Source organism: Bos indicus, chromosome 2 (genome assembly GCF_029378745.1).
Source record: "Bos indicus isolate NIAB-ARS_2022 breed Sahiwal x Tharparkar chromosome 2, NIAB-ARS_B.indTharparkar_mat_pri_1.0, whole genome shotgun sequence".
Lineage (NCBI taxonomy): Eukaryota > Metazoa > Chordata > Mammalia > Artiodactyla > Bovidae > Bos > Bos indicus.
Genome location: NC_091761.1, coordinates 122160048 through 122171490, shown reverse-complemented (window position 1 = coordinate 122171490; position 11443 = coordinate 122160048). Strand labels below are relative to the sequence as shown.

Below are 11443 nucleotides of genomic sequence, written 5' to 3'. Positions count from 1 at the left end.
GGGGGCAAGAGGAGAAGGGGACGGCAGAGGATGAGATGGCTGGATAGCATCACTGACTTGATGGACGTGAGTCTCAGTGAACTCCGGGAGTTGGTGATGGACAGGGAGGCCTGGCGTGCTGCGATTCATGGGGTCACAAAGAGTCAGACACGACTGAGCGACTTGTCTGATCTGAGCCTCCTTGCTTCCTTCTAGTATTCGGGCTTCTACCTCAGGGCCTTTGTACTTGCTATTCCCTTTGTCTTCTAACTTCTTCAGGTATTTTATCAAAACAATTTCTCAGGGACTTCCCTGACGGTCCAGTGGTTAAGACTCTGCACTCCCAATGCAAGGAGTGTGGGTTTGATCCCTGGTCACTTGGGGAACCAAGATCCCACATGCCATACAGTGCATGGCCAGGGGGAAGAAACCTTTCTGACGGACTTGATGTCCAATTTAAAACCAGAATTGATCCCTATCCTGCCTTCCCTGCCCTGCCCTCTTTTGCTCCACGACAATTATCTGACAAACCATATAATTTACTGCTCTGCCTTTGTGTGTATCCTCCCATAGATTCCCCCCAGGAGAGCAGTGATTATGTCCTGCTTTGTTCACTTCATATCCCCAGTGCCTGGTACACAGTAAATTCTTAATCAATATTTGAAGAATGAATTCAGATGCTCAGGTCTCAGTGAATTGGAATCTGGTACATGAGTGGAGCCCAGAAATCTGTATTTTAAAAACACACCCCAAGTACAGGTAGGGTGGAGAAGTCCCATCCCAGAACGTCAGCAGTAAAGAAACCCAGGAGTATTCTGCAAAGTCCAGTCCTCTCATGTCATGATGAAGTCGGCAAGGCCAGAGGTGGGGAGGAGGGGCCCCAGGTCCCAGGGTGAGGAGAGGGCAGAGGGGAATCTCAAACTTCAGTATTGGAAGGCCAACACAGGGCTCTCTCTGCACCTCGTCGGCCTGGACCTCATCAGACTGGTATCAGGCGAATCGCTGAGTCTGAGACTCGGGGCACGGTGTGGTGCCCAGCTCAGGTGGTGGTGGGCAAACTCAGACCTGTCTTTGCTCAAACTAACCTAGTGGTGAAGTTGTCAGTGTTAAAGTTCAAGAGTTGATCCTACCTTTTGACACGATTAACCCATTTTAAAAAAAATTTAAGACTGTAACAAGTATTAACAAATGAAATTTAAACTTTAGAGGTCTTAGAGTAGAGTTCTGTGGGGGATGGCAGGCATAATTTGGGTAGGCCTTCCATGACCCTGGTAGCTCAGACGGTAAAGTGTCTGCCTACAATGCAGGAGACCCAGGTTCAATCCCTGGGTCGGGAAGATCCCCTGAAGGAAAGCAACCCACTCCAGGACTCTTGCCTGGAAAATCCCATGGACTGAGCAGCCTGGTAGGCTACAGTCCATGGGGTCGCAAAGAGTCGGACACAACTGAGCGACTTCACTTCACTTCCATGACCCTGGAGGAGGGAAAGTTTCAAAAATGTTTGGAGGCCTCTTTACCTGGTTCTAGAATTTCCCAAACCTGGATCACTCTGGGCACTTGGGAAAAACATAGGTTCCTGCTGCTGCCCAGATGTTGGGTTCAGTGTGGCTCAGATCAGGCTTAGGAATTTGGATTTTTAAGGCATTCTTATGCTCTGTAAACGTGAGAAGCTTGGCCTGTCAAGCGCCAGTAGCCTGTGGAGTAATGAACCTTACAAGGCAAGGAGGTCTGGTGTCAGGCACTCCCTCTGTTTAGAAACAGGAAGACCCCATCCTAACTTATTCAAGCAAACACTAGTCTATCTACAAATCCCAGGAGACTCTTGTGCTTGTCAAATGCACCTTGGGGAATTCGTATTTTAGTGCTTCAAAGAATGGCTTGGGCACCTTTATGACTCAGTAGTCATTGGAAGATCTATCCTAGCTGGATTATTCGAATGTGCAGAGGTTGCTGGGAAATGGCCCCAGGGCAGCAGAAGCTGCACTTGGTCTTCGTTGCTGCACGTGGGCGTCTCTTTACCCTGGCTCTTGTTGCAGAGCACGGGCTCTAGGGTGCATGGGCTTCAGTAATCGTGGCATACAGGCTTAGTTGCCCTGCAGCATGTGGCATCTTCCCTGACCAGGGATCGAACTTGTGTCTCCTGCATTGGCAGGCGGATTCTTAACCACTGGACCACCAGGGAAGTCCCTGTGCTGGGCTTTGTGGGAAGGCCAAATTAACTAGTTTCTAGAGTGATGAACGGGGACCAAGGGATGCCTGAGTCCTGCAGTTCATGCTGATCGTGACTCTACTGCAGGGGCCATCCCAAGTTTATACACATAGAGCTCCTGGTCACACACACACCTCCAAGAACACATGTTTACACAGAGAAGAAGGAAACCCTAAACTTCTTCCAGACAAAACACTGCTTCCTGCTTCCCTCCTCTAACCCACTGTTCCAGCCCTGCCAGTTCTCACTAGAGGACAATTCTGAGTAGCTTCTGCTGAAAGTCCTTCAATAGCTACCCCCCCACACCTACCCCCCCCTCCACCCCCGGGTTTGACATTCTGATGCACTCTGGTTTGACATTCAGGGCTACAGGATAGGACTCCTTCCCTGTGGAAGGTAGAATAATGACCTCCCGCTCTGGGAAAGATGTTCCCATTCTAATTTCTGGAAACTGTGAATGTGATAGATGGCAAAAGGGACTTTGTAGATGGGATTAAAGACTTTGAGAGGAGGAAACTATCCTGGACACAGATCCTTCTAAGTGGAGAACCTTTCCTGGCTGTGGTTAGAGAGATGCGATGATGGGAAAAAGGATCAGAGAGCTGTGATGTCACTGGCTTTGAAGAGGGAGGCCAAGAGCTAAGAAATGCAGGGAGCCTCTAGAAGTTAGAAAAGACCAAGGAGATGTATTCTCCCCTAGAGCCTCCAGAAGTGTAATCCTCTAGACATCTTAATTTTACCCCAGTGAGACCCATGATGGACTTCTACTGAACTTTAAGATAACAAATGTGTATTTCTTTAAGAGACTAAAGTTGTGATAATTTATGACGGCAAGAGAAATCCAATACATTCCCCACTGAACCTTCCTCCAGCTAGCTCGTCTCTGGCCATTCTTACCCTAGACACCACGGGCTTTCTTCCTTCCCTACTTTTGCTCATGTTGTTAGCTCCTATTAACAACTGCCTTTCATGCTAAACTGTCCTTAGCATTGACCACCTGCTCTCAGCATCCACCCTTCCACCTGACCACTCCACGGGCTCCCCACTAGACCATAAACTCCTTGATTTACTTCCCTCTGACTCCACAACCAGGAGTGGTCCACAGAGGTTGGCATAGTGGACCTGGCATGCTTATGTGGAACCTCTGGTTCTTGGCCCTAACTGCAAGGTCATCTGGAGATCTTGAAAATCTGTTCTACCAAATCACTGTGGAAGAATGGGAGACAGCTCCACATGTGTTATTGGGAGATTTCCAAGAGTTAGGTTGAAAAAAGTATAGTTGAAGAGTAAGTAACATATTTTACCATTTGTGTGAAAAGGGGGGAAGATTTTATATAATTTTAAAAAATTGACTATCTTTGGAAAGATATGAAAAATAGGTGAAGAGTACATAGCCCCCTGAAACTTTCTGAATTCTGCATCATATATACGTATTACTTATTTACACACAAAAATAAATGTTTAAGATTCAAAAGACTGATTCTCATGGTATGGTCAGAAAAAGAGCCAGGATGTCCTAGTTGGGAAGCAGGAATCTGTGTCTAAAGCACTGTCTGCCAGTTTATTCCAAGTCAGGAACTGAATCATCAGAAGAGGGCAGAGCCAAGATGCCAATGATATTTGAAAGCATAATCTTAAAATGCACTTAATCAGAAAAATAGAAAGCTCTCCAAGGGATTGTGAAGCAAGACAGGGAGGATCATTTGCCCAAAGCCACACAGCCAGCCAGAGGCACAGGCCAGTGTCCCAGGAATGTTTGATCATGACAATGACATAGGTTCCCAACCTCTGCCCACCCTTCATACAAAGACTTTTCCCTTAGAAGACCCTGCTAACTCATGGGCAGGAGGACAGGAAGAGAGAAGAAAACACAGTCTTTAATCAACCCACCTGCACAGAAACCAGGGCAACATTCCCTGCCTTGCAAGTTGCCAGTGAGACGAAAATCTTGTCTCCTTGGAAAAAAAAAACCATCTTATAAAAACAAAAGGCTTCAAAGCACCAGTGGCTAAACCTGCTGAGTAGAAAAGGGGTTCGGGGTGAGATGACAGCTGGCTGGGGGTGGGAGGAGAGGGCTGGAGGCAGGAGTTGGCCCAGGGGCAGAGCAGCAGCCAGGCCGGAGGGAACCATCACACTCTTGAGCTGCACCTGTAGCTGGCCAGGGCTGATCTCAGGTCCCGTAGTGACCAGAGAAATGCCCAGGGTTGGCTCTTCAGCACAGACCTGCATACTAGATGTTGGGGTGGGATCCGAGTTCAGGATATTTTGGCCTTAGACAGGAGGGGATGGCAGATCAGCGCGTGGAGAGTGAGGAATGGTCGTCATGGAGGGGCTCAGGTGTACGACCGTCTGTACTTCCACCTGGTTCCCCTGGGCCTCCCACCCGCCTTCCTAAGCCGGAGCCACTCCTGTTTCACAAACTGGAAGCCGAGGCCCAATCTTCCTGCCCTTGGATTCACCAGCCAGCACACGGGATGCAGGGTCCTCAGAGGTGTCTGAGGAGGGAGGTGAGGAGACTGAGCCCTTACGTCGACTTGCTCTTAAGGAAGGGTGCTGGCCCTCCAGACCCATCTCCCCTACGGCATCCCTCCCCCATTCTGCCTCTCTGGAACAACTTCTGGGGTTGTTAGAAGTTGCTTCTGGACACCGAAACGATCATGAATGCTGGTGATCTTTCAACACTGGTGGCTGGGCAGCACAGATGAGCCCTTTTCCATGCTGGAACCACTGGTCTTTCACCAGATGAAGTGGATGGTGTCCTTAGAGGTTGGCAAAGTTGCTGAGGGGGTGAGGGGTCATGGGTGCAGCAGCCTCAGGGACCTGGGAGGGACTGGGGCAATGGGGTTGTGTCCCCCCTTTGCTAGAGAAAGCTCGAAAGCTTTGCCAAGGGTGGGCAGAGGCCGAGTCTAAGAAGGCTTCCCTGTCGGTCAGGCTGAATTCAGGGCTCTGGGATCTGTCCATCCCGTGTCCAACAAGAGAACGGGTATATTGCTTTAAGAGAGGCGTTGGCAAGTGGGGGTGGTGGTATGTGAGAGTGGTGTATGCCATATGGGTTCTACAGTGTCCAAGTTGGAAGGGGGCTTGGAAACGGAATTCAGAAACTGGACACTGGGTTTTGGAGTCCGAAACTACAGATGATATACTGTATTCAAGGCCTGCCTCCACCAAAAGCCCAGCTGTGTGACCTCAAGCAAATCGCTTTACATCTCTGGGACTCAGTTTCCATATCTGCAAAATGGGGATTATAGCAAAGCCCCAGTATAGTCCAGAGAATTGAGAGTCAAATGAAAAGGCTAGGAAGAGCTCCATTTACTAAGGGATTATTTTAATTATTTGAGGTGAGAAGCTAAGGCCCAGAGAAGACAAGGGCTTTGCCAGATGTCACACAGAGTTAGTGATGGAGCTGAGATTAGAACCCAGGACTCCTCCTCTTCATGGTTCGGGGGAACTTTCCTCAGGGCTGGTGAATAAATGTGGCGAGATGGGGTGTGTGTGTCTCTCCTGCCCTTTCCCTCTGGACAGGGGACAGGATGCTGGGGGAAGAAGGGAGGAAGGGGAGGCTGGAGAAGGGCGGGGGAGTCTCCCGCACACGTCAAGGCTGAGATTAAAAAAACAAAAATACAAACCCCGCGATTCTCCCCGCCACACCCCGCTCCCCGCCCCGCCCCTCAAGTCCAGGCTGCTAAGGGCCAAGTCCAAGTCCGCTTCAGACCCAGATCCAGCCGGCTCAGGCTGCAGTCAGTCAGGGAGCCGCCAGGGGGCGCGCCTGCCATTTTGGCCAGAGCTCGCGGCAGCGCCGGTCAGTCTAGCCGCGGGGGTGGGCGTGGGGCAAACGCTACCCAGACCTGCAAGAAACAAAAACCAATTAGGGAAGCGGACCACTGAATAGGGAGGCGGAGAGATCCGCCTGCCCTTTCCGCTCCCCCCTCCCCTTCTTTCTCCTACACTAATGCCGGGGTCCCTCCACCCGACACGGCTCCGCGCCATGACCCACGTGTACAGAGGCTGCAGTTGTAAATGCGACGTCTTCTGGGGCGCCTGGTATCCGTAGGAGTCAAAACCGCCGATGAAATCGACTGCGGAAGGGGAGATGGCACGTGGTTAGAGAGATGGTCCTGTGGATAGGCGAGGTGATGGGAGGCTGGGTCTTGAAAGGGAGGACCAGATCGGGTACAGGGCCTGAGGGGTTGAGCTTTGCTGTAACATCCCGAGGGATGGGCCAAGGCCTGAGATAGAGAGCTGGAGGGTAGATGCGGAGGGCTGTCGTTTAAGGGAGAAGGCTGTAGGGTGGGAGTGGGGGAACGAGCAGGGAGGCAAGCCTTTCCGAGGGGCTGGAGTGGGACGAACTGGGAATGGGTGGTGCTTGACTGGAGTGAGGCTGTGGACCCCTCCGAGGGGACAGGACGGGGCCTACGGGGCGGGTAGTGGGGCAGTGCCTTGGCTTGGGCACCTGGACATCTGATCCTCATCCAGAATGGGCCGGCTATGCAGATCCCCACCCAGCCTAGTCTCAGGGACCCCTTAACTGACCCAGGGCTCCCTCCCGCTTGGGCCCCTGTCCAGGGTGCTGACGACATGGGGTCCCCACTTCCCTAGGGGTTCCGGACTCACAGCTGTCCTCCTCTTCCAGGAATACTTTGCTCACGTAGCAGGCGAACACGAAGCCAAACAGCTGAGGGAGGACACAGCGCATCAGAAAGAGAGGGAGGAGTGGGAAGCTCTTTCTTCACCCCCTGCCTGGCCCTGCCCACCCTGGCTGGAGGGGCCAAATATGCTGAGAGGAAGGCAAACCCAGAACAACTTCCCAAGTTTAATGACTGTGCCTTAAACTTAATACACTTGGTTCTGTTCTCCGTTCTGGGTGTGACTTTGAACAAGTGATTATTTTACCTCTGTTTCTCCAGTTGGACCTGGGCGATATCTTACTGGCTTGTTAAGAGGAAAGAGGGTTATGTAACTGTGTGTGTGTTACTGCCAAGGGCAGGGCTGGGATGGGCAGGGGGACAGAAACTCACAGCCAAGAAGATCTGCAGGGCACTGCTAAGTGCTTCAATGTAGGGGTAGTCGAGCAGGCAGCCGGTGACTGAGATGACATGGTGGTCCTCCAGGGCCAGGCGGGAGTTCAGGACAGGTGTCACCAGGCAGCCTGGCCCGTTCTCCATCCACCAGGAGCGGTGCAGGGATGTGTTGAAGGTCATGATGAAGTCCCGGTCCTAGGGGCAGAGGGGCCTAGGATACTGAGCTGGGGGGAGGGTGAAGATCCTTCCCAGGTTCCAGGAGACCTTATATAAATGTCTACTTCACACCGGGTTATAACAGCTTTCCTTCCTGGCTTGATTTGTGAAAGGTATGGTCTGTATCTGCAAGTCTACGTTTGGCCAGTAGGTGGCGCCAGATGATCATGCCGGGCTGCTATAGCCCCACAGGAGCCTCAGAATTTCAGGGCGGGAAAGGATATTAATGGTGGCCGGTTCCCCTTTCCAGCTGTTAGTGAAATCTCCAATACAGACCTTCACAGCTCATTCAACCTCTCCACTGCTCCCTGTGTGTGACCCTGGGCAAACCTCTCCTCTCTTTAGTCCTTGGTTTCCTCTTGAAATGGAGAAGGGGCTGGCTAATCAGTTCTCACCCACGTATGCATGTGTTTCCCAATCCATTCACTCATATGGTCCATTAACAAATATTCACTGCATACCGACTGGGTGCCAAGCACTGAGATGTGCGATCTCCCTCCGCAACCACATGAAATTGGAGTTTCTATTAACTGCACTTACTAGATGAGGAAACTGATGCTCAGAGAGGGTAAGCCACCTGCCCAAGGTCACACAGCTAGGAAATGTTTGAGCTGGGATTTAAATCTAGCAACAGTACGAAGCCAAGTGCTCTCATTCATGTATTTCGCCTCCTTTCTATCTAAAACTAGGAGTTGTGCCCTCTGGATTTGTTCTTCTCCAGGTTAAATACTCCCACTTTCTTCAACAGTTCTCCATGTGACATGGTCTGTTCAGTTTTCCCAGAACAGACTCTACTACCTAGTCTCTTTCTCATCTGAAAAATATCTATCAGAACTGGACTCAAATCTTCACGGTCTAAGCCATACTAAGCATGTTGCATCTTCACTTCTTTTGCACTGAACATGTGTGAAGCCTAAGAGAAGTCTTCTGGGTCATGACATATTGATGGTTTCTTCTGAGACTGTGATCAACTGGAACCCCAACCCATCTTCACTCAGACTGCCCTTCAGCTTCATCATTTGTTTTTGAGAAGTACAGAGGCCAGAAATGAAAATGTAGGGGTGGAGGGGGAGCACAGATTACTCCAATGTGTAGAGAGTGTTCTCTTTAGGAGATGACACCCCAGACCCACACCACAGGAGCCCTTGGGGCAGGGGATGCCAGGCTTTGCCCTCTGACAATGCCAGGCCCGAGGCTTACCTGGGACAGCTGTCCAACCTCCAAATAGAAGCAGATGATAAAAGCATTCCAGCCAACCCAGAGCACCAGCCAGGCTGCATACTGGGGAAAGCAGAGGGGGGGTCAGGGCGGGGCCTGGGGGAGTGGGGAGGGGGGTGGGTCAATGGACTAAAAAGACCTCCGCAGGGGAAACTATGACAGTGCCTCACTCAGAGAGCACTTCTCAGTGTATAAATCATCTTACAATCAGGCTCCCTTACGAGAGCCCTGCAGGGAAAGCACCGTCTTTCTCTTTAAAGCTAAGCTAAGGCTCAGAGAAGAGGTTTACGTTTTCCAAGATCACACAGCTAGGAAGAGGTAGGGCTGTCATGCAAACCCAAGTCCTCTGGTAGGTAGTCCTATCCAATCTGTAGAGAACAGAGACACCAGACGGCATCCTGCGCATGGCCAAGAACTAGAGAGGAGCTCGCGGTTGCTGTTGTTTAGTTGCTAAGTCATGTCCGACTCTTTTGTGACCCCATGGACTGTAGCCTGCCAGGCGTCTCTGTCCATGGGATTTTTCAAGAGTACTGGAGTAGGCTGCCATTTCCTCCTCCAGGGGATTTTCCCAACCCAGGGATCGAACCCATATCTCTTACAGATTCTGCATTAGCAGTTGGGTTTTTTGACCACTGAGCCACCTGGGAAGCCCAAGGAGCTGGATGATTTCCACCCAAATCCTATGCCTGTGATTCTAATGGCAGCTTCCTGGAAGACAGTGCTGTTTACAGAGGTGCCTGGGGAATTCCTAAGGACTGGAGAGAAGAGTCCTCTCAGGTGAGGGAGAGCTTTGGAAGGGCCCTGTTCACCTGACTTCTGGAACTGAGCTGTTGGAGGTGGGGAAACTCAGCCTAGAATGAGGGTGAGTGGGCTTGGGGGTGGGAGGGGCATGAAATTACATGTCATCAGTATTGGAGGTGTCAGGCATTTATGAAGCAAACCTACCAAAGAGCCTTTTCCCTCAAGAGAGGTGTGTGAATGGGTCACTGCGGAAGAGCAGCAGACGAGGATGAGACCAGCTGAAAACAGGAGTTTGATCTTCAGGGACCAGAGCTTAGAAAGAGGACGTAGGTGGAGGGAGCCAGGGACACAATGTACTCCTAGGATTGGGCGCAGGAGGCACTGGCCTCAGAATCCCACGAGTCTCTCTAGACCACATGCTTGATGAACATCAAGGGACAAGAGCCAAGCCTTCCTGAAGCAACTTGAGAAGCCAGACCAAGTGCATCCCTCACACGGACCTACTGGGGCAGCGTGGGGATGCGGCAGGAGCCTTCGCTCTGGCAGCGATGCTCTAACCCCGCCACTTATTAGCTGTGTGACTCAAGGAGTCCTGGTCACCTTTCTGAGCCTCATTTCCTCATCTGGAAAATGGAGACAGTAAGATACACCTCGCAGGGCTGTCGTAAAGGTAAGTAAAGCTAGTGAAACTCTTGGCATGTGCCTGGCACATGGGAAAGTGAAGTATGAAAGTGAAAGTCACTCAGTTGTGGCTGACTCTTTGCGACCCCATGGACTGTCCACGGAATTCTCTAGGACAGAATACTGGAGTGGGTAGCCTATCCCTTCTCCAGGGGATCTTCCCAACTCAGAAATCAAACCAGGGTCTCCTGCATTGCAGGCAGATTCTTTACCAACTGAGCTACTAGGGAGCTCTGGCACATGGGAAGCACTCACTCAATGATGCATCTGGTTAATAGTTGGACTTTTCCATAGAAAATTCTTTAGGAAAGTACTAATCTTGTCTCCACTGAGCAAAGAAGCACTGGGATTTGGATATCACCAGCCAGGCTGGAGCCAAGACTCAGGCAGGGGTCTAGGTGCCCGGGGTTGGGGGGCAGCTCTGGCTGGAGAATGAGGTGGGAATGGATGGGGATGAGAAAGAGGGAGTTGGTTTGGGGAGGGGCCGAGTGAGCCATACCAGAATGAGGTACCGGGAGCGGTACTGCACGGTGCCAAAGATGCCCAGGATAACTGCCATGATGTGCAGGAAGTTGGCTAGGATCGGAGCCCACTGGTAGCCCAGGAAGTCAAAGATCTGCCGCTCCAGCGCAGCCACCTGTGGGAAAGAGCAGGCTGAGGCCACGTCACTCCCTAAAGGAGGAAGACGGGGACTCCTCCTCAACCTTGTGGAGCAGGGGACACCAGTTACCAGGGTGATGAGGCACCATGACCTGACTGTACACACGTCTCAAGGTCACCCCAGCCTGGAGTACCCAAGGGGATGCTGGGAGGTGAGGACAAATTGGTGAGGATGAGAGAGGGATGGAGCCCTGGTGATCACTTTGGGGTGGGCTAATGGGAGACAGGAGCCAGGGTTCAGAACACCTTCCTCCCTGCCAAGAAGCCTCCCCGCCTGGCACCTGCAGCTTCCCAGGGGGGTGGGTCTCAGTGGAGTCAGGATTCAGACTGGCTCCCCCTAGCACTGGTCTAGGGATGAGCCATGGCCCTGGAGGACCCAGGGAAGCTGGTAGGACTGAGTTTCCTCTTTTAAGGACCCCTCTCTGGAGGTTGTCCTGGCCCAGGGAATCCATGGGCTGCAGAGAAACGGATTTGCTTTCCTTTTTCTCCTCCTGCTTCCACACTAACTTTGTGCTCCTTGGCAGTGCCTTCCCATACTAATGCTTGTGTTCGGTCACATGACTTGCTTCATTCAATGAGATGTGAGCCAAGAGGAAGCAGGTGAAAAAGCTTGAAAAACGCTGGTGCATTGGAGCTTGCCCACTTTTTACACTGATAACACAGAAAACAACTTTTGAAAGAGCTCAAGCTCACTTTCAGGAGGATAAGAGGGCACGGGGAA

At 51.5% G+C, this 11443-nt stretch overlaps 1 protein-coding gene across 2 annotated transcripts in view; it reads right to left on the bottom strand.

Annotated features, from left to right (window-relative positions):
- Positions 1–4045: 4045 nt before the first annotated feature.
- NKAIN1 (sodium/potassium transporting ATPase interacting 1) overlaps positions 4046–11443 on the bottom strand; it is a 46314-nt gene continuing 38916 nt past the window's right edge. Inside the window, exons 2-7 of one of the 2 annotated variants that reach the window (XM_019979535.2) lie at positions 10562–10699; positions 8623–8703; positions 7204–7401; positions 6800–6860; positions 6183–6264; positions 4046–6033 (exon numbers count right to left, since the gene is read on the bottom strand). In XM_019979535.2, coding sequence (XP_019835094.1) covers positions 6024–6033; positions 6183–6264; positions 6800–6860; positions 7204–7401; positions 8623–8703; positions 10562–10699 — 570 coding nt within the window. In that variant the 3' untranslated portion in view covers positions 4046–6023. Of the gene's footprint in view, positions 6034–6182; positions 6265–6799; positions 6861–7203; positions 7418–8622; positions 8704–10561; positions 10700–11443 lie in introns of those variants that run through there. The other variant, XM_070774765.1, reaches the window with a different exon arrangement.